The sequence below is a fragment of the Aythya marila genome, assembly GCF_965140915.1.
Source record: "Aythya marila genome assembly, chromosome: 1".
NCBI classification, from domain to species: domain Eukaryota; kingdom Metazoa; phylum Chordata; class Aves; order Anseriformes; family Anatidae; genus Aythya; species Aythya marila.
Genome location: NC_139042.1, coordinates 163,545,231 through 163,567,899, shown reverse-complemented (window position 1 = coordinate 163,567,899; position 22,669 = coordinate 163,545,231). Strand labels below are relative to the sequence as shown.

The 22,669-nt window shown below is 42.8% G+C and overlaps 1 protein-coding gene across 1 annotated transcript in view; it reads left to right on the top strand.

Annotated features, from left to right (window-relative positions):
- The window catches only part of GRIN2B (glutamate ionotropic receptor NMDA type subunit 2B), a gene marked incomplete at its 3' end in the record, with an annotated part of 196,202 nt that overhangs the window by 157,239 nt on the left and 16,294 nt on the right, over nt 1–22,669 (top strand). The window contains exons 5-9 of the mRNA XM_082757113.1: nt 9,225–9,433; nt 9,740–9,911; nt 10,591–10,744; nt 12,298–12,423; nt 15,499–15,728. Of these exons, the coding sequence (XP_082613239.1) occupies nt 9,225–9,433; nt 9,740–9,911; nt 10,591–10,744; nt 12,298–12,423; nt 15,499–15,728 (891 nt within the window). The remainder of the gene's footprint in view (nt 1–9,224; nt 9,434–9,739; nt 9,912–10,590; nt 10,745–12,297; nt 12,424–15,498; nt 15,729–22,669) is intronic.

The following is a 22,669-nucleotide window of genomic DNA, read 5'->3' as shown; positions in this document are numbered from 1 at the left end:
GGCTCAGTTGGTTGCCCCTTGTAATGGCCCAACTGAGCCATGTCCCCCTTTGTCACTAGTGAGAGAAGAGCTGAACATGCCACATCTCTCAGCAGAGGGCGTGCATTTGTCTGTGTCAGCCCAGGCTCTCTGCATGCAGGGCCACTGTGCGGTGGGCAGGGAGCTCTGGCTGGTGTGTGCTGGGTGCTGTGGTGCTGCACCTGCCCTGGCCTCCTGCTCCCGAAAGTTAAAGGATCTCTCTGACATTCTCAGAGATGTTTCTCAAAGCGATGCCTTCCATCTTGCTTGCACAGCTCAGAGAGCAGTGAAGTTTAGACAACCCACCCCCTCTCTCTTCATGTTGACTCCTCTCCCCCTGTGGGGGCCTGCTTTGACACCAACATTTTCTCAGCACAAGGCTGCCTTTGGATTTGCATTTTTAAACATGCCTTCAGCCTTAGGTCTCAAGAGATGCTGTGAAAGATATTTGCTCTGTGTCAAGAGTAGGTGTCACTGGACAGAGGAACACACATCAGGGGTTTGCACACTGCTGTGCAGGACCCAGTTATCAGCTGATGCTCTAACCCATCTCCCAGACTGCAGTGTGAATTGGCAAGTCCATCTCTCCCTCTGTGTAACATGTTCTAGGGGAAGAAAAAAAGCCTGAGTAAAAGAAATGAAAGCTCAGCAAAATGCAAACCCAAGCCCAGCACTCAACAGGGAAAGCCAAGGGGAAAAATCATTAGATAGGGCATTACATGCATGGACACGTACTGGATGCAGACACACACCTGCACAATGCGGATGCCCTCCTTGAGACTGCAAAATGCTTCCATAAAGTGTTCAGATGTCTATACATGCACATAAAAATACACTTCTCTTTAAATCCTTGTGACTCCTGAACCCCTGTCACACAAAACATGCAGTGTTACTAATATCCCTGCTAAATTACCACCCACCCCATAGTTCTGCAGAGGAGAGCAGTAGAGATCCTCAAGGTGAAACCTGAGATGAGCAAGACAGGGGTTTATGTATATATACAAGCCTCTGGCATTAGGTTTTATTTGCCAGACCAGAATCTGAGTAGCCTGATGTTGGTGTTTAGGACATCAGAACAACTCCCCTCGCCTCATTTCAGAAGGGCATGACAGCTCTAAAGGATGCAATATTCCTGAAGTAAGAGCCTGAGTCGGGCTGTCACTGTTTGTTAACTGGAGGTGGTTTATGTTAGATGGTACATTCAGTCTGCAATGTTTGTCATATATACTTCCTCCCCTCCCCCCACTCCCCCCTAATTCTTCCAGCATCATAACACCTAATTTTTCCCTCTAGAAACTATGACTTTCCTGAGTTACATCCTTGAGACTACTCAGATCACAGCCAATATTACCATGAACAGCCTTCTCTAACCTCTCCTCTCATGTCCCCCAGTTATGCCTGTGCTGACTGCGGTGTGGACTTCCATAAATCATGGTCACCTGTACATTGTGAAGTACGGAGGACCTTGAGCTAATATGTCCCTCTGGAAACCATACAGTTCCTGCCTGAGTCAGCCTTGTCAGGATAAACCCTTTCTGAGCTACCAAGTTAATGCTACCACCAGGAGCAGTACCATCACCTAGAGGAAATAATCAGCTGATCCTAGCTGGTTTTATACATGTAGTGCTCTCTTGGTAACTTCTGTTTTGGAGGAATGATTTACCAAGGCAAACACCTTGGCATTCTTGCAGTCCTGACCTTTCCTTGACACCAGTGGAGCTCCATAGTTCATTGACTTTGCAGCAGACAGAAGCACTCAAAATATATCTCATTAACCTTCTCCTTCTAATCATGGCAGGGGACAGGACCTCAGCAATTGCAAAAAGCATATAAATGCACCAATAAAGAAATGTTTCAGCAAAAATAGCAAGAGCTGTGTAAATGCCAGACCTCAGTGAGCTGGGAAACGGTGTTCCTGCAAAGTGCTTTTATTCCCAGAACTTCAGAAATGAGTTATAAAGCCAGAGCAGATACTTCACCCTGTCTGTACTATGCACCAAGCCTCTCCCTGGTTTATGCTAGGTGCTGTATAAGTAAACAGGGAAGAAAACTGCACCATCTTTTGTAATGTACATGCTTAATTGAATGACTATTAGAAGCTATTCCTGCTTCTGCAGGTGCAGTGGAGAAAAGCAGCCTTCCCCAGGTGGCGGTGGAAGGTGAGCTTGAGGTTCAGGAAGGAGTGTTGTTTTTGTGTGAATTAATTTTGCATGTGGAGCGTTCACAACCATTTCTTGTCTGCTTTGGTTGATGTGGCTAATTAATCACCCTAAGCATCTGTAAACAGGAGATTTTTTTTTTTTGTTCTCTGTGGCATCTCTTTACCTGCTACAGACCAGCCTATGCAAGGCTAGAGACTTATAGCATCACAGGGATTGGAAATAGCTGGGAAGTCAGCAGTGTAAGTGTGAGAGTCACAACTTAACCAGCTTGGGTGAAGGCTAAGAGGGATGTTCTATTCTCAGGACCCTGGAGAAGGTTACCTCATTCAATGAATGAGAGAAATGTGAGCTTAGGAGGTGAAGACATCAATAATAAGAGCCTTTGTGTTCACATAGATTAGCTGTGGGACAGATGTATGATGATTAAGGCTGAGTTATGACATCTGCAGACGGAAAAGGTGAGGAGAAAAGGCTTTCTACAAAGGAGTTACTCCTCTTGTTCCTGATTAGTTAAGCCACTGGACTGGAAAGTCTCATCTGGTTCCATCCCTGCTGCTCTAGGCAGTGACATTGCATGGGCCTAAACCAGTTGTTCTTCTTGACCCCATTTTATTATTTTTTTTTCATTTCTCCTTTTGATTTGTTTTTCCAGAACCTCCCTCCTCTGATGGTTAAAAAACATCTTCTTTTCAAGGCAATTTTTTTCACAACCAGTTATTCTTGTGCCAATATTGTTTTTCTGCTTTTAAAAACCACAACTTTTCTTCCTCCCTTGTGTATCTGTCCCCCCTTTATTTATACAGAGCAATCATATCCCCTCTTGGCTTTCATTTATCTAGGTTAAACAAGCTTTTTAATCTCCTCCTTCAAGGCAGGCTCTCTGTTTCCCCTAATCACTCAAACCAAGGTTATTTTTGATAACTAGCTTTTCTGTAAGGTTCTTTGCTGCTCACCCAAACTGAGTGTAAAACAGCATGACCTATTGTCTGTTGAGTAATTTTGAGGCGAAGAAAAGCGTCAGCTACCAGATCCAGAAAAAAAATACACATCAGGGTGCTGCTGTTAAAATTTGCATTTGTTCTCTACCTTATCTCTGTGAAGCCAAAGCCTCCTATGATGACTTGGTTCCTGGTATAGTTTATATTTAATAACAGTAATGACATCTCTATCCACCCCAAAAGCCAATCCTGTGGATCTACAGTAGTTCAATTCCAGTGGAATATCTTGCACCAGCTTTCCAAAATCTCTTTATTCCCAATGATTTTATTTATTCATGACTTATTTCTATACAATCTACTTCAGCATTAAGGTTCTAACAGCACCCCCAAGGTTTACCATTACTTTTATAAACCCTAATCAGCACATGCCTCCCATTGGCAGTGTCCCAGTTATAATTGTTATTTCTATGGTGCTTCAGTTATTCCTACAGTAGTCCTTTTCAGGTCCTGCCCAGTTGTTCTGGTTTTTCTATGTCCTCATTCAGGAGCTGTATGAATCGTACTGACAAGGCTCGTCTTTCTCCCTAGACCCTCCCTCTCTCCCAGAGGGGTTAGGTATGCTTTTCCATCAGCTTTGTTGCCAATAACACTGCTATTTTCTGCCAGCTGCCCAACATCTTACCTGTACCTTTTGTATATTTGATTTTGCCTTTTCCGTGTATTAAAATCGTGTAAAAGTTACATAAGCTCTTTCCAGTTAACTATATTACAGGAAGGTAAATGGCAGGTAGCTTTTCATGCTTGCTATTGGAGTTCCCTCATCTAGATCTGTCAGACACATCTTTCTATGTGTATCTACTCATTTCAATATTATTTTTGAGTCTCATGACCTTTTCTGTATTTATCTACCCAGTGCACCCAGACATGAGAATGTACCATTATCTCCATTTTACACAATGGGGAGTGGAGGGACAAGGGTGTTTGCAGATCAGGTCCCAGAGGTCCTTGGCAAAACAGGGGACATGCCTTTTAATCCCTGCCCGGTGCTGTTGTCTTTGTGCTTGCCCACTGCAATGAACAAGCCCCTCAGCTCCTGGAAAACAAAATGTAATAAGGGAGGAAACATTGAACTTTCTGGGAAAAGCAGAAAGCATTCGAGTTCTAAGTGAGTTTGGAGTGGTCTTTTATTTTGTAAATGAGACCAAATATGTTTTGTTCCTTTTCTTGTATCTCTTCTATACCAAGAGTGGAAGGAAGTGAGAGATTTAAAGAGTAGTGCAAAACGTGGTACAAATAGGAGCCTGAATCAAAAAAAAACAACAATCAAAGATCTTCACCCAGACGTAGTTCTCCTAAACCCCAAATCAGAACACAAGGGCTCTGAGTATCTTGTACAAGCGATGTATCTGAACCTCTTCTTTTTTTCACCCACAGTTGTACTCTGCTGCCTAGTCCTTGCAAGCCATATTTCTGTGAGGTTTTGTTTCTCTACCTGTTGACATTAGTTGGAGGTTTCTACAGATGATTTTTGTTCTTTGGTCCTTCCTTAGCATAGTAGGAGATACTCAGAGGTTGGTTTCTGCCTTGGCTGCAGCAGGCAGCCTTGGAGATTCATAGGAGTAGCTTGGACTTGTCTATATTACAAATCTGAGTGAGGGCTTTGTAAATGCTTAGACTGGGTGCTGGTCATTTGGTGGTTGCTTTTGCCAATGTAGCATTTAAGGTATCCACTGAAGGAGACTACCAGCTCTTGTGTTATAAACATCTTACTGACATGATAACACGGAAAAGAGCACATGCAGAAGAATAAAGAAATATACTCTCCTGGTATAAACTGCAGCAAGAAGATTTAGGTTAGAAATAAGGATTTTTTTAATTTTTTTTTAACCTTTTAAATAGGACAGATAGACTGCCCACAGAGATCATGGGCTCTCTGTTGGTGAAAAGGACGGGTTGGACAAACATCTGTCAGAAATGCCTGTTACAAGTCTTAGCTTCTCTTGGTAGGGGATCAAAGCTTCTGTTAAGAATTAGTTTCAGGGAGCTAACATTCTACAGAACCTTTCATTAAGGATGCACATTAACATACTGCAGAACACTTTTATTCTGGCTGCATTATACTGTGTTTAAGGCAATTTGCCAGCCGGCTGGAAGGTTTTCGGAAGGCTCTGACTTTTTGTAGGCAATCTTACCTTTTGTCTGCCCATGATAGCTTATACACTTAGGCAAACCAATAGCATATAGGATTAACATTTTGTTCTACAATAGCTCTCATTTTCTTGTTTCACAAATGCATTGGACTTCTCCCAACAGCTTTTTAATCCAAAGTAGGATCCTATATTTGAAGGTGAAAGTTAGCTGCTCCCCTCCCTCAATGCCTCCAAATTAATCCCTAAACCAAAGTGACTTCCCTTTCTCGATAAGATCAGATGTGGTACAGACAGAGAAGGGGGGATTTAAGGTGAAATTCTGGCTCTTAGGAACCCTTCCCCGGCATATAGGATCATACTTGGGTTTTGGAGAACATGATTAGAAGTTTTTTTTTTTTTTTTTTTTTTTTTTTTTAAGATCCCTAGCATCCTCATTTTTTGCTGATTCTGTAACCCTCCAGTGCTCCTGGTGGGAGTTTGGATAACTGGGCTCTGATCAGAGAACACCCAGTGGGTCTTGAAACTGAAGGGTGACAAATATGTAGGATGCCTGGGATGGTTTATTTTTCCTCTTTTTGCTGAGGCAAGCACTGAGCAAAACCTAAGTAATAACAGTTTACAAGCTGTTAATACCAAATACCCTGAGACTTCAGAAGTGCCTTGCTCTGCTCTGCACAGCTTGGCAGGTTATATTCTTTAAGAGCTGGCATCATTACCTGGACAAATCTGTGACATTTAATTCTGTTGTGGCTAACCTCTGTCCCCAGAGTGAATTGCTCCTTCTCTCTCATGCCAGATTATCTAGAATACAATGCACATTTTTATTTTCTTTCTCTTGTATTGTCTCTGTCCTTTGCACATGTGGCGTTTCTTATTATCTTTACTGTCCTTGTCTACATGTTGCTTAAGGCCTCTCTTTAACTACATGTATACACATTGGATCCTTACATGCATGAGCACCTAAAAAAATCTGCCCTCTCTTAATTCATAAACCTTTTCTGAATTTGCTTGTTTCTATCATTGACTCATATCAATACATGCCTGCAGGTGTGTGAGTAATTATATGGCATGCCTGATTGCTCAGGTTAGCAAAGAAATGTAATATTTGCACATACTCTTGAGACAGTCTTAGTTCATTTGAAAATGTTGGCCAGCACATTTCCTTACACCCTGTTTTTCCTCCTTCTTGGTTAATTTATAAGGACTCTATTGGGATAATAAGGAAAGGACATGTACTACTGTATTCGCAGGTGAGGTGCTCCAGCACGCAGGAGGCAATGATAGGACTGTCATTGTTGTCCTAATTTCATAATGTTGGCCTGTGTAGTACAATGCTGTGAAACGTGCTTGGCACGCAGCCTTACAAAGTCCCCTTTCTGTCCCAGAGAACTTCTGGGTAATTACGAGTTGGGTTTGCTTATCTGATCTAATTTATCACTTAAGGGTTTATATCATGCCTATTACTGTGATATCTAAGTGCTGCTGAGATACTGCAAGATGTCTCTTTCATCAACTGCTTATTTCTATGATAAGTTAATGTTATTGAGCTGAAGTCTGGGCTGTTCTGTGTAGCATCTTAATCATTGGTCCCTCCTGAGCCCTGTGCGTGTAGTTATTCTGCTTGTCTGGTGGCCTCATTGAACGGGTTTTGGGGATTTGAGCTCAGTTACTTGAAGACTAGAATCGCACTGCAGAAATCTCTAGCTCAGATGATGATAAATTGATCTGCTCTGTCAATGAGCAGGAAGGGCAGGGTTGAGCAGGCCCTGGGTGAGCATATGAGTATATGCTTTCTATTCCCTCAGAAATGTACTTTGCACATACCGTCTTAGGTAGGGACGTGAGTACAGACTGTTTGCTATGGTAGTCAACGCTACTTGTCTTTTGCGGATGGAAGATGCCACCAGCTCCCTGGGCTCCCAGTTTGCCAACTTCCACCTGCTGCTCAAAGTGTATGTAAAAATGAAAACAATTGCCCTGCCCAATCAATTAAAAAATAGAAAAAAAGAGAGAAAAAGAAGATAAATAGCTATGTACCCTGTTTGCTGGCCCAAGCAGGATGATTCTGGTGGTGGGAGAAGCATTAGGAGCAAACTTGCCTTGACATTTTTTGGTTGCTGCGCTTGTAAGGGTTCACAGGGAGGGTAAAGTCTGCTGCCCAGCCATTTCACCCTCTTCTTACAAAGAGTGCAGCCCTACTCTCTCTGGGGTGCTGTGTTCACACTGCAGGGATGGATGGGGAGGCTGCTGTCTCTGGGTGATTTCTTCTGCCTTTCTTCTCCCTCCACCAGCCCCCAGTGTGGGTTTTTCTTTCATGGCCAGATGAAGTGGTTGTTTGTTTGTTTTGAAGGTGACAAGTGTTTTATGTGAATTCTGGCTGCTCTCAAATGCCAAACCCCAGCTGGGCTTTGAGTTTCACAGAATAACCGCTGACACCTAATGAGCCTCTAATAAGTGCTTCTCCCTCCCTTTCTGTCATTTAAATAAATAAATGATGGAAATTTGGCGGTGGTGGGAGGTGGTGTTGGACTGCAGTGGAATGAAGCTTTTCTGTTTACCCATCAAGCAGGTACACCACCAAAAAACAGTCACACAAGCCCCCCCTCCACTGCCTGTCCCCGTGAAGGTGCCTCAGCCCCAGCCTGGGGGGCTTTGTTTGAGGACTGAGCAGGAAAGTTCCTTCTTGAGCCCAGTTAGTTTCTTGCCCTCCCATCTCAAACTGAGAGCCAAGGTGCTAATTAGTGTCAGTTGTGATGGGGGGAAATGAGAACAGAGGCGAGACTTTGATAGTTCAAAGTGTAGTGGTTGTTCAGGTGTTTTCTTTTCCTGGAATTTTTGCAAGGATTAGTCTACCATTGGCAGTGGGTGTGCTACATGCATCATCTCTTTGGGGAATGGAGTGGCTTCAAAACAACTCTTACTTATGGCAGTAGGTATAAGGTGAAGGGGTTCCCATCCCCCTTTTCTGGTCTCTGAAGGTGTGATTTCTGTGTGCTGAAGAAATGGAGAATGAAAAGATATAAAATGGCAATATGTCATTGTGGAAAAAATAGCAAAAGTAGAAATAACAGATGCTGCTTGATTTTCATGTGTCAGAAACAGAACAATTCCTTGTTTCCAGCTAACATATGCAACCAAGTCATTGTGAAAGGACAAGTGCAGGTATCTTAATGAGCCCTTAGCTGGGGATAGTGAGAACTACTATTAAACAAGCATCTCTGTCTATGTTCGTCTCCTGTGAAGATACTCCTGAAACTGCTGAACACCTTCAGTTGAGCCTTACTCTTTTGGTTGCCTATCTCCTCTGTCATTTGGAAGAACTCAGTCCTAACTAGGAGTTGGCAACTTTTTTTCCAGAATGAGTTATTTCTGACAAAGGCAACTTTGGTTAAAATGAAACAATTTGATTAATTTCAGTGAAAGTAAATGAAAACAAATTTTTTGAAAAAATGTTTTGTTTTGACTTTTTCAAGTGAGATATTTCAATTTCTCTGTTTCAAAATTGTGTTTTGTTTCATTTTTTTTTTCTTCATATATTTGTCCTCTTTTTTAATGGAAAATTACCATTTTTATTGTGGCTAGCAGACTGAAATCAACTTTTCAGGAGACAACAAGCTACATGGTTGTTGCTTGACTGAGAAAGCTCGAAGACATCATGTCTTTTTGACCAGGGTGGTGGTATTCCCCTTGTCATCCACTCACTTGCCCAGAGGCTGAGACCATCAGAGAGATGAGACATCCCCACACTCTTGCTCTCTTTCTCTCCCTCTAACTTGGTTTGAACCCATTTCCTCAGAGCCTTCTCTCCAGAAATATCTCTGTCCAACAGATATCTCTGTCCAACAGCAGTTAGCTTGAGTACTCCAGAGTTGTTCTGTCTGGGCCTGTGGGAATGTGTTTGCTGCAGAGGGATGGGGCAGCTAGAAGTCTATTTTGTGTTGTGTGTGTCTCCACAGGTGGGAAAATGGAAGGAAAAAAAGCTGCAGATGAAGTATTATGTGTGGCCCCGCTTTGAGCTGTATCCTGACTCTGAGGAACGCGAGGACGACCACCTGAGTATAGTGACCCTGGAAGAGGCACCGTTTGTCATTGTGGAGAATGTGGACCCCCTAAGTGGCACCTGCATGAGGAACACTGTCCCTTGCCAAAAACGCATTGTGACTGAGTATGCACCCCTGTTTTTTTTTCCTCTTGTTGGGTTCTCCCTTCTCAGCAGAAAGTAGAGTCTATTGGGCCAATACTGGCACATCCTGATAATCATTTTTAGCAAAGTCACCTCACTTTGCCCAGCTTGGCCCATGCCTGTTCATGACTGGCCCCACTGGGCAAGTCCTTGCAGTGTGTCCAGCACATATATCACAAGTGAAGTTCTCCACGTTGTGTTGTGGGAGGGGGAGCACATACTGACAGCAGAGGAGAATTAAGGGGATTTTCACCAGCCTTCTAACCCATTACTGTTATGATTGTTCAGGAATAAAACCGATGAGGAGCCAGATTATATGAAGAAATGTTGCAAGGGGTTCTGCATTGACATCCTCAAGAAAATCTCAAAGTCTGTCAAGTTCACCTATGATCTCTACTTGGTGACTAATGGCAAGCATGGGAAAAAAATCAATGGGACATGGAATGGAATGATTGGAGAGGTCAGCAGCAAAGGGAGGGCATGGTGGGCTTCATTCTTGGGCTGGGTGCTATAGGTCAAGTCCAATCTCCCATCATTTATTGTGTGCCCTGCCAGGGAAAGGACAGAGGTGACTCTATAGAAATGATTGGCTTGGATTCTTTCTGGGCACTGTGTGAATTAATCTGCTCTGACACTCTGACCGTGACCACCTTTTCTGTTTGACAATTAATTATTATTCCCTATAGTGTCACAAATTTTGCCTTTATAGTCAAAGAAAGAGTGTGATATCCGTGCACCAAAGAGGCTGCAACCTAGATTAAGCTTAGATCATATATAAGATGTATAAAGAATGAAATAAGACTTTGCAGTGTTAGAAGGAGGAGAAAGCAAGGACAGAAAAATGAGATAAGATGTCTTCTCGGTGGATGATGTGTTTATCCTAAGACCTCTGCGGATTTATTTTTTATACGCATACCAGCTTTGAGGGGAAGATAAATGTCTATAGATTCCCTGAAAGAAAAAGGTGTCCCGATGAAAGATTAGGAAGGAGAAATGATAGAAACAATATAGGGAATGGGATTACAGGGGTAAAAAGGACTGCATGGAGAGACAGGAGGTTAAGAAGGGGCTTGGTTGTGGTATTTGAGAGGGGCTAGACTTGGGTCTGTGCATGTGAACTCTTCTTCTGTTTCCTCCAGGTTGTCACCAAACGGGCCTACATGGCTGTGGGATCCCTCACAATTAATGAGGAACGTTCAGAAGTGGTGGATTTCTCTGTGCCCTTCATAGAGACGGGAATCAGCGTCATGGTGTCACGTAGCAATGGAACTGTCTCACCTTCTGCCTTCTTAGGTATCATTTTAGTCTAAAATTAAAATTTCACCCAGTGTTCATCAAAAATTAGGTGAAGGTTACTTGTGATTCTTAGCCTGAAAGTCCCTTTTTGGGAATACCTGTGGGACAGGTATATAAAAATAAACTGTGATGTTTTAGTTCTAAATCCCAAGCAAGCGAAATCCAGGCAAACGCAAACAAGCACTGCCTAGAAGTTCCAAGGCATTTCTCAGTAATCCTAGCAAAGAATGGGCTCTCTCAGGGTTGTCACCTACCCTACAGCATGTGGTATCCCAGTGACTCAACTAATAGCATGTTCAAACAGTGTAGGCCAGAAAAAAAATTGATTCAAACCTTAGAGCTGTTCTGCCACTATACTTAGTGATAACAATTAGCAAAGAATTGCTGTGCTTTCAGAGACATTATTGTAAAGAGAATATTAGCTTGATCCTTCCTTGACAAAGCAACTGGAGGAAGTTAGAGATCTAACAGCTTTTGAAAAAGGGTTGAGCCATCAGTTCTTTGCTGACACTGTGCATCCCAGTAAAATGATCTCTGTTGCTCTTCAGTGGTGGAGGGTGGACGGAGAATGCAAAAGTGATACTGCATTTCCCCCAGGCATCCATGCCTTCCTAGTAACTACTGTTTGGCTTTACAAAATGCTTTATGATGCAGCAAACACAGTATATGAGTTATATAATTACTGTCTGCTCTCTGCCAGGAACCTGAGAACACTTACAGAAATAATTTTATATGGGCAAAGAAATTTTTCCAAACTCCTCTTGAAGAAGGAGTTTCATTACTGCTCACTCTTCAGCAATTTTTGCCTTTAGCCAAGGCAAATTGGCTTCCAATATTCCATTAATATTACTGGGGTGTGTAAAACCAACAATAAACTAAACTCCAAATATTTAAATTAATATTAAAATCAAGTTGAAATATTGGCTATAGTGTGGACCAACATCCTAGGTTTGTTTGATCTGGTACAGTACCATCTTTACCTGTTCATGCTTGCAGATGGAGAAAACCTGTCAAAGATCAAGCACTTGCAGAATATGAATGCTAACATTTCTAGAATGAGCCAGTGTTCCCAATGCTACAGGAATGGAATAGCTGAAAAACTACTATCATTACGGCTGAACCTCAGAAATTTGGAGATGCTCTTTGGCTCAATAACATCTTGAAAGTTGAATGTTTGTTTGAAATTCTGCCAGTTCTGTTTGATTTTCCCCCACTCTCTCCAGATGGTGCTGGAGGACTTCCTGAGAACAATCTTTTATCAATGCATTTTATTTTATCAATGCATGTCACAGCGGCTGCATGTGGTTCCAGATGGAGCCATGTGTCACAGATGTAGCTGTAAGAATGAATGCAGTCATTACAGGAAAAGGAAACTACACTTCTACTAATTCAGGACATTTCTCAGACTGGGGTTGAAGGCATCTCCATAACTTCTGTTTTTCCCAAGCTACACACTCTCACCGGGGTGCTCTGGAGGGCAAAGAAAGGGGGGGGGGAGAGGTAGCTGCGCTACATTGGGCCTTTCAACATGTTTTTTTCTTCCTCTCTAGAGCCATTCAGTGCTGATGTATGGGTGATGATGTTTGTGATGCTGCTTATCATCTCTGCAGTGGCCGTCTTTGTCTTTGAGTACTTCAGCCCTGTGGGCTATAATCGGTGCCTTGCTGATGGCAGAGGTAAGGGGAGCCGCTCCTTGCCATGAACCTCTCTTGCTTCCAATCCCAGCACCAGCATTTCCTTTGTATTAACTGTGATGCAGATACAGCCCACTTTGAGCTGTGAGTTCAGACTGAAGAGGACAGGGAGGGAGGTGGAAAATGGCTCTGAAGAGAACAGATGTAGATAATAGATAATTTGCTTGGCTTGGGAGACTGAATGTGGCGTCTTTCATCTCTAAAGCACACACTAACGCCAATTTGTTTCTCATTGAGGGGAAATGGGTGCTGGTAACTGGTGCTGGCAGTGGCTACAGCGCTGTTCTCTTTGAGGCAATCAGCAGGCTCTCTGTTGTCAATCTGCAGTGCTATGTCTCCCCAGAAAGCAGGCAGCTCTACCGGCCCCCTGGCATAGTGCTGTCCTCCAGAGCCCACATCTGTCAGCTGGGCATGTCCCTCCCCTGCTTGGCTCTCTGGCTTGCCAAGTCCAGCTGAGAAAGTGGGAAGTTTATTTCCCTGGGAGTGGGTGAAGAATTATCTTGTAAAGGCAGGAGGAAAGATGGGAACAAGTGAGTGACCTAACTCTGTGGTTCTAAGCTTCAGAATACAGCCCAATGAGTTAAAGAGAGAATGGACAGACATCCTGATAGACAGCATTTTTTGCCTTATTGGCAGGAAGACAATTAGCAAGTTGAACCTGCTGTCATCTCCTTATCTTCACTCCCTGACAAATCAGCACTTCAAACCTTTCTGGGACTTACTGGTCTCAAAATGGGACCAATGATGGGAGAGAGTCCAGAGTGATGGGAGGGAGACAGTTACTGGAAAATGCACTCATTTCCTCCCCAGTCTAGTACTTTGAGTGAATTCATACCATCAGATTAGAGGGAACTGAAAAAAAAAAAAACCACCACAAACAAACAAGCATTAATGGGAATGTAGGCAGAACCACATACACAGGGAAGTGGAGAACTCTTATCGTGGAACTGTGTAGGGCCTTCATGGCAACTACTCTTAACCACACAGATGTTTGGATACAAGTAAATATTGTTAAACCCATGAGTCTCCTGGGAGGTGTTAATACAGATGTGTAACTGGAAGCAGTTCTTAGCACAGGTGTGCAGCCATGCAGTTATTAAGTTAGCTGAACTGCAGCTGCAGTATCAATATTTCTGAGTAATGAGGAGTGGTACTGCATGATCAGGCAGATATTATCACTGACAGATGTAACGTGAAGATGTAGAAAGCAGCTGCAGAGACTGCAGTACCTGTTTGGTAATGAACACTGCAAATGTTACTTTGGCTGCATTCAAGCTAGTCTACCATGGTATAACCCTGCTCTCATACCTCGATTTTCTCCTTAAGGACACCCAAGGATTTCTTTCCAGGCATACCTTGGTCTTAGCCCCCAGTTGTGTTGGTTTGTTTTTGTTGGTCACTCAAAGTTTGAGAGCTCAGAAGGATTCGGATCCCTGGTGTGGACTGGAGACCCCCATTGCTGTCTTGGTTTATGGGTGACAAAACAACTGTGAAAGCAGATGGGGTGATTAGTGGAGAAGGAATTTGTCAAGATTTCCTCACACTCCACAATTCCCACTAGTGTTTTGCAGGGCTTGCACTCATGTCTTAGGGCAAGTCCACACCTTGCAGTACTGCACCTTACATATGCATGTGGCTTAGATATCTCACTCATTTGAGTAAAGAGGAATTTAAAACTACCGCTCCAGAACGTAAAAAAGGCAAGGAGTGTCAAACCATGCTTCTTATAGCAACTTTGCCTCCCTGGCATCTAGAGGCTCCAGTTTTGCCAGGTGATGATTCTACTTAGAACTTGGCGTGCAGTTCCCAGAGTGAAAAATGAGTCCCTTGAACCTTTCAACTGCATTTAGAGTGCACACAGTTAGTGCTTTGAGATGATCCATAAGGTTCCCTGCTCAGCACTTTGGAGAGGAGCTATCAATAGACTTTCTTCCCTTCTGTTTCTGCGCTGGAGCCAACTGTAACCACAGGCAGCAGCACCAGACTTCAGCCTACCCAAGGAAGGAGGTAAAACATGAGATACTAAACCAAAGGGTTGCAGAGCCAGGGTAGCGCCACTGGAAAAGTGACAGGCACTACTTGAACTGTGCCAGAGGGCTCCAGTCCTAAGAGAATCTTCTCAATGCCTGAAGTAGGATCCTTAGAGTAATTACAGCTGCAGTCTCCCTGACAGCTTCTCTTGTGCTCAAGTTGAACAAATTTTGGTTTTGGTTCCCATTAATGGCACCAGTGTATGCTGGGGATCTGAGACTGCTGAGAGTCAGACAGGATTTCACAAAGTTTCAGGCATGGTGTTTCATGAGCACATGTGGCTTTTGGGGTGTGAGTGAGTTTCTACTCTGAAAAGTGAGTTAAGGGGAAAGTATCAACTTTGTAAACGTTGTACCCGCTCTTGAAGCTGCTGATTTTCTTGAGAGAGACGAAGTATATGTCACATGTAGCTTAGATGCAGAGAGAGGGAGTTGGTGCTTCTCTAGCTTGTGCATCATCAGCAGACTGGGTAACAAAATGCTCCTGCAGAGGTATTTTCAGAGCCTTGTTATTTCAGATAGTGCTGTTTCTTGCACTGGTCCAAGTACAGTGGTGGCCATGTGTTGTACAGGTGTGTATTGAGAGTTCAAGAACAACATCACTGTTGAACTAGAATCGTTCATAATAGATATTATGAATTGAACTAGCTCAAACACTGTTGAGCTAGAAATGAGGATAGAGTGTTTCTAACCAAACTCTTTTTCTATTGACTGTACTTGAACTGAAATTTAATGTTTCAAATTCTGCATTTTCTAATCAGGTACATTATATAAGGCTTCACTGGAAATCTGTGAGATAGAAATAAATACAGAAACCTGAGGATATTTTAAAAATTCACTTTTCAGGGTCATGGTTTGCTTAGATATAGTGTCTTGAACACATGGGTGCACAGCTGTGGATATTCATCTCATGTGGGAATATCACTGCTCTTAACTCTGAAGTCAAGGTGTGTATGTAAGGAGAAATGCATTCCTCTCACTTGTTTTGAGATACTCACTGTGGGGTCTTGTTTCTCAATCACTCTAGAGCCAGGAGGTCCCTCTTTCACCATTGGCAAAGCTATCTGGTTGCTGTGGGGGCTGGTGTTCAACAACTCTGTGCCAGTGCAGAATCCCAAGGGTACCACTAGCAAGATCATGGTGTCAGTGTGGGCCTTTTTTGCTGTCATCTTCCTGGCCAGCTACACTGCCAATCTGGCTGCCTTCATGATCCAAGAAGAATACGTGGACCAGGTGTCTGGCTTGAGCGACAAAAAGGTAATGGATCCACCCAAACCCCTAAAGCAGCCTTCTTCACAGAAGAGACTGCTCTACCCTTTCTCCTTTGCTTTTACTAGGAAAATGTCCAGGTTTTGTCAGTTGCAATGTTTCTGTAGTCCCTCATTTTAATAACACAACTGCTCTTTTCTGGTATTCAATTGCATTTTTACACATTTTAAGCACTTCAGAAGTGAATCATGGAAACCGAACAGAACTGTGTTTACTTGAATGATCCCAAACAACACTTTGATTGGCAGCAAGAAATGAATTAATGCTCCTTTGGAAGTGACGTGTATAATGGCTGTAACCTGTTTATTGAGGATAAAATAATTTGTCTGTGTGGGAACTCTGACCATTAGGCTAGCAAATATGATAGTTTATTCTTGGGATGAGTTCTGCCCATGGGGGTAAATCAGCTCGGCTTTGATGATTTACTGTTGCTTGCATTTTAAGTTATACTGCCATTTTTTCAAGGCTTTGCAGAAGAGATCATTCCCTGTTCAGAATGTGTTTCACTGCCTTGTTTACATGCACTGAATTTTGTTCTCGCAGAGCATTTGCTTTTGCTGGGCTTTGCAAACTGAGGATTTTGAGGAGATTGCTCATGCATGCAGGGTAGCACTGTCTGGCTCATGAGGGTCTGAAGCTGTGCACACTGCTTTATTTTTGTTTTGTTGCAAGGTTACTCACAAGGAATTGAGTTCTGTGAGGCTCGATTGCCCATGCTGAATTTGTTACTCAGTCACTGGGGCTGCTTAACGGGTCATGTCATTGTAGGGCAACTAAAGGGCAACAGGGTACACACATCACTATTGAGGATGGCAGCAAGAAGGTGTTAGTTTACTGCGGCTGGACTGGTTTTAGTTACTGTCTCTTGAGTCCCCCATGACAGTCTAGAAATAAATTGCAGCCAGGCCCCCTATATATACCGTGTCCTGTGCTGCATGATGGAAATTCTGTAATGGATTCATTTTTAAGAGTTTTTTTCCTTTTTTTTTTTTTTTTTTTTTTTCCTGGAATGAAATATGACAGAATAATATAATCCATGCAAAAGTGCTCCCATTATTTGTTTTAATTCCAACCTCAATTTGTTCCACAGTGTCTCCACAATTGCAGCATGTTGGGGGGGGGGGATGAGAAGGAGGTTGTTTTTCTGACGGGCAGAGGTTGTAGCAGAGACACCTGAGAAGCTGTGGACTCCCTCAGACTGAAAGACACTGTTCAAAACCAGCCAGCCCTACCAGAGTTAACATTAGTTTGTCATCATTAGTTTTTCAACTGTTTGAGCTAAATGAGGTAGTTCATACCTGTGATCTATTGTTTCAGGCTGTGCCTAGGTTCATGGAGAGAGCTATGCTTTCATCCTCATGTATTTCAAAATACTTTCCATACCTGCAGAGATATGTGTGTGAAATACCAATTGAAAGTGGTAACTCCTGGAGCTTCACAGAGGCTTTGGATATAGGTCTCTAGTCCTGTTTTGGTCAATATCACTGTAAGGTTGCCTGTGTGTATTGGATTGAGGTCATTTTCTTTTGCTTTTCTTTGCTTACATACCTCTGTTTGCTTTTGCTTACCTAAAGCACTTGCTGGGTGTCTTGGGGAAGAAAAAGACCACAGCACATACTCAGCTGATTGTGGTGTGCCTCAAACACAGCTGCTAGTGCAAGTGCAACATATGGGTAAAATTATGATCTACCACAGCATCTGGAACCAGATGAAAATTCACTGGTAAAAACTGAAGGCCAACTGCTGCCTCTGGAGAATAAGACAGGTGGGAAAAGCTCTGTCCAAAAGGCTGAGTGAGCAACCTTGATCTGCTGGGCTCTTGGATTTCCACTCTGTACATGCAGAGGAGCCTTGCAGAATTTGAGACAAGCTATTCAGGTGCCCATTGCCTTGCTTCAGGATGCCCTAGTTGGGAAATTCACCTTTCTGATCTCCTCTCTTTCCCTGTTTCAAAGCTTGCACACTGCATCTACCCCAGAGATGGAAGTGTGTTGTGCTCTTCCTCCCTTTTCCTGCCATCTTAAATTAGCTGCTTCAGATTTTCAAAGGAGGTCTCCTTGGAGCAGCAGGAAGAGCTGCTCCAAGAGCTGCCTACAGCTGTTGACCTGCTGCTTCCCCACAAGAGCAGGCTGAAATGTTTCAGCTGTCTAAGAACTGGGATGGTGTCTTGGCAGTGCCCCAGCATTTCCTTTCCAGTGAAAGACAGGAACTAACATCAAGGCTCCGATGCGCTGTGGGGATGATTGAGCAGACCTGTCCGAACTGGACTAGAGCAGAGACCTCTGTACCAGGGTGGTAGGTTGGATGGAGGGTACCTGGAGACTCGCTGGGCTGAGCTTCATAACCTCTGCTGCTCTTCTCCCCTGGCCCTGAGGGTGCACCCTGGTGATGTTCACCCTGCTCAGTGCCACCCATTTGTGCTCAGCTGCCAAAAATAGACGCCAGAGCTGACCCAGGAACCCAAATTCCCCCACATTAACCCTTGCAGCTGCTAAATAACACATCAAACTGTGTCTCTTAAAGCCAGTGCAGCCATGGGCAGGTTCAGGGAGGAGAAACTTGCTCCTCCTCCACATTGGTGCTGGCCCTGCATGTCCTGTAAGCAAAGAGCTCGTCTGATGGCCTCTCCCTTCCAGCCATGCACTCCTGGCTTGCCCTTCTCCTGCACTGATGTCAAACCATCACCTGTCACCTCTGCCAGGCCACCTTGTGCAGCAGCATGGCTGGATGTGGTCCCAGGTCCAGGGGCTGCTGCAGCTACCACCCCTGCAAAAGCCTGGCCAGCAAGGTGGCCTGTCACAGGGTATCATGGCCAGCTCCCAGGTCTGGATCTTGTCTGTTTGTAATCAGGAGATGTAACCCAATTTCCTATAACCGGAGAGCTTCAGAAACGTTAGAGAAACAAATGCCTGTGGTATTTTGGTCTAATGAAGGCAATAAATACAGGAAAGATTACATAAAATGAGCTAATGTGTGAAATAATCTAATAGCTATACATAATTTCCATTCATATACAGTAGTAATAGAATAAAAGCAAATGTGGACAGCCAGCAGGACATTTAAATAAAATAATTTAGAATGCGGTAGGTTAATAATAATAATAATAATAACAAAAAAAGTATGTGTGCCTATAAATTAGTTGAAAATGCCAAAGAAGCTAATAAAGTATCAAAATGGTAATTTCGTAATTGACATAAAAAGGAAAGAAATGGATTTCTGTATGCCTGCAAATTAATATAGATTGCTGGAATTTCACATGTATTTGACTTATTTGTTTTTAAGAAGTTAATGAAATGTTGAGACAGTGGGTCTATTTCTATGCAGCATAGGTCAGCTAGTATTTCTGAATGGATACCTTTTATTTCAAAAAAAAAATAAATTTGGAGTTTAAACTGAACAATTTTTATTACTGAAAAAAATCTTGGGAGTGTGCAAGAAGGCAGAGAGAAATTCTGATTTTTCCCCAAGTAGATCATTTCAGTATACATTTAACAAAATATTTTGTTTGATATTTCTGATGTGTATTTTTTAATTTCTTATTTTCTAAAGGCACTAATCATAAAATTGACCTACACTTAAGAAAAAGGAAAAAAAAAATAAAGATGTTTCTGTAATGAAGGAAGGGGATGGAAAGAGATAACTGATAGACAAAGAAACACAGTATTCTGAGGTGGATTAAGCATTTCAGGTTGATACAAAGCAAAAATCTCTCTGAAGAAACTGCAAAAATGAATCTGCTTTATTCCTGCACTAATAGATGCTTGGCCATGAAACAGAAAAATGAATTATTTCCCACATTGTACTCTGCGGCACATTAAATGTAAATTATACAAGGATCCTAGATATCCAGAACACTTAAGCATGTGCTTAACTTTGTGCTCATGAGTGGTGATATTAAAGTCAATGGGCTATTATTCACATGATTGAAGTTAAATGCCTTTCTGAGCTTGCAGCTTTTGTACAACAAATACCTGCTCTGGAGAAAGCTAGGAGAAGTGCAGAGCAGACATAGCTGCCAGACAGAAATTTTTCCAAAGAGACCATAAGTGGGGCTCGGTCTTCAACCCAGAAAGGTGCATCAGAGGGAAGACTGTCTAAGTGTATGGCTTGGAGGCAGCACAAATCTTCCACAGGATTACACATTTACTGTCTATGGACAGTTGTGGTACTTTCACAGATTTCTGCATGACACAAAGGAAATTTTATGTGGCAATGTCCAATAGCAGAAAATATATAATCCTCTCAATAGCAGTATGATTTTTACTGTCAGGAAACCTCTGTGGTGATTACAAATTAGCTAGAAAAAAAGTAAAACCATGCCATTTCCAGTGGAGACCATGCCCAGTCCTATTGTGATAAATCAGAGCCTTTCTTCAAAATCCATAGAGCCCTAGACTGAGACACATCCTACTTGGCCAAAAAATAAAGAAATAGTGTCCCCAAACCTTACACCATAAAGATGAATTTCTTTCCACAGTGCTTCTCTGGGGGTGACATTTTCCTGTAAATAAGTTGAACTGCATTCAGTCTTTTGTTTCTGTATGACCTTTATATATAACATTAGTGGTACCGACTAGTGGTTGATAGGACAAATGTTGGTTCATAGTGAAGGGCAAAAATTCAGACCTCTGAAAAGCTCAAATTTTATGCCTTAAAATCTGATGTTTTCTCTGTATCTATTTGTAAATCATCATATAAAAATAGTAAATAGTGCAGTATATGCAGTTTAATTGCATATTATTCTAAAATCTCCGAAGTAATAAATAAGTACAGCTTATAACGTTAGTAATACATCTTTCTAACCAGTGACTTACATTTACTGTGTACATAAATATGAACACAGATAAGCTTTTATAATTGTAGATGGGTCCATTTATCATAGATATAATCATCCTTCATTCTTCAGCTTGGCATAATCTTTATGTTTTTTGAAATCCTTTCAGCAAACCTCCATGTCCATGCTAAAAAGTGATTCAGTAGTTTTATGACTATAAATCTATAAATGTTTAAAGCCAGTGTAGTTTCAAGTGTGTGTTCCCCCCCAACCCCCCACTCCCTTCAGTTTTACTTTTGTTGTCATTCCCCCTCTTTTTTAAGCTCAGTGCTGTGTAGCATTGAGCAGCAAGGAGGCTGCGATATGCTTTAGCTCAGCCTCTCAGTATACTCTCTTTTTTGTCGATCAGGAGGGATTTAGCAGCAGTAAAAACTTGTAATGGGACTCTTCAGGATTAGTGGCAGTTTAAATGCAATTGGGAGCTTGAGCAGGTAGAATGCAAGGGGAGGAGATACACAAAGCAAGACCATAGGCTGCGTCTATCCTTGCTGGAAAGGGAACAGTGCAGCACAACCCTTCTGGCTTTGCTTGTGGTGCAGGTGGAGGCTGCTGGAGGAGGCAGGTCAGCTACACAGGCACAGAGCATTCCTTAGCTTCCGGCTTTTTCATTTCCTTGCATTTCCTGAGCCTCAGTCATGGCCAGCCCTTCCTTTTCATCCTCCTTCTCACCACCTCTCGCAGCTTGACCTTTGGAGATGCTGGGCAAACTTGGTTGCTTCTGTGCTAATTGCTTGGCAGCCTGGAAAATGTTGTCTTTGGAGAGTTGCGTAATGGGAGGGGGGAGGGAAGCAAAGGATTGTCCTGCTTCTTGCATTGGTGTAAGTCAGCAGAGAAAGAGGCGATGAATATTTTTATTTATTATCTATACAGTGCCATAAATGTACTTGGCACTCTGCAGTCAAATAAAAGATAATGGCCCTGACGCCAGGATTTGGCAGCCTGAAAGGTGAGATCTGGCCTTCTTCGTCTGAATGATCAGGAATGAAATCCTTGTGGGAAAAGGATGGAAGGATGAGATCTACATGATTTAAAAGACAACAACAACAATAAACAACAACCCCCCAGCTTGCTGCAAATTTTATTGCTTTAGTCTAGCAACAAGTTGCCGAAGTGGGTGGGCTACTGTTTGTGCTTGAAAGATAAGAGGCTCTGACCTGCCTTTCTTAGTAAAGATGGCTGAAAAACAGAGTTCCTCCCTCCTCCACTGAACTATATCATCTGAGTTTCTTAGAGTTTCATAATTTGTTAACCAGCTGTCTCATGTGCAAACAAAGCAGATTTCAAATTCCTCTGTACTTAGCTGCCACCTCTCCTCTCAAGGTCTTTTTCATCAGTCAATTTTCTCCCTCTGAATGAACATGTACACTTCCAATGGTATTAACATAAGCGTGCTAACCAGCATCTTTCTGCCTCACTAATTTCTGTTTTGTGCTTGCCCGAGACTATTCAGAATGTGCCTTTTGCCCCATTGTGTCTGACTTCCAAAGAAACTGACTTCCAAGGATGAAATATATGACATGATTTGATGCTGGGAGAAACAGGTTATCTCCAGCTTTCATATGTGCAAGCAAAACTTGAGTGTCCTGTAGGTAATACCACATAGCCCCCATAATTGTAACAGATATGACCGTGTGCATATCTGATACCATACCTACTAGTATTGGAGCTGTGCAAGGAGCTTTCATGTCTGGCTGGTGAAGCTCAGTGATTCTATTACAGGTGCTGTTTTCTGGTCAAGCTTGAGAGACACCTAACAGTGTGGCTGCCATGAAGCCTGTAGCCTGCCAAACATGTCCTGAGGAAGTTTTAAAACCTCGGTGTTATCTTTTGGGTGGAGAGGCTGCACAGGTTCCACGTAATGCTCACGCACTTGGCAGCTGGGTGGTACTGTCCCAGGAAATGCCTGTTTTTCTGGCAGTGGGTGGACTCTGTCCATGTGAGGGTCCGATCCCTGAATGGAGGCCTATGCCTGGGGTGTCCATAAGACCTGGGCCAGCAGAAGGGCTGTGTGGTCCCAGCATGTGCATATAGATCTGGCTGCGGAAGATGTGGGACCCCTTAAATGCCATCTGTGAGGCATCAGGCTGCCCTGCTT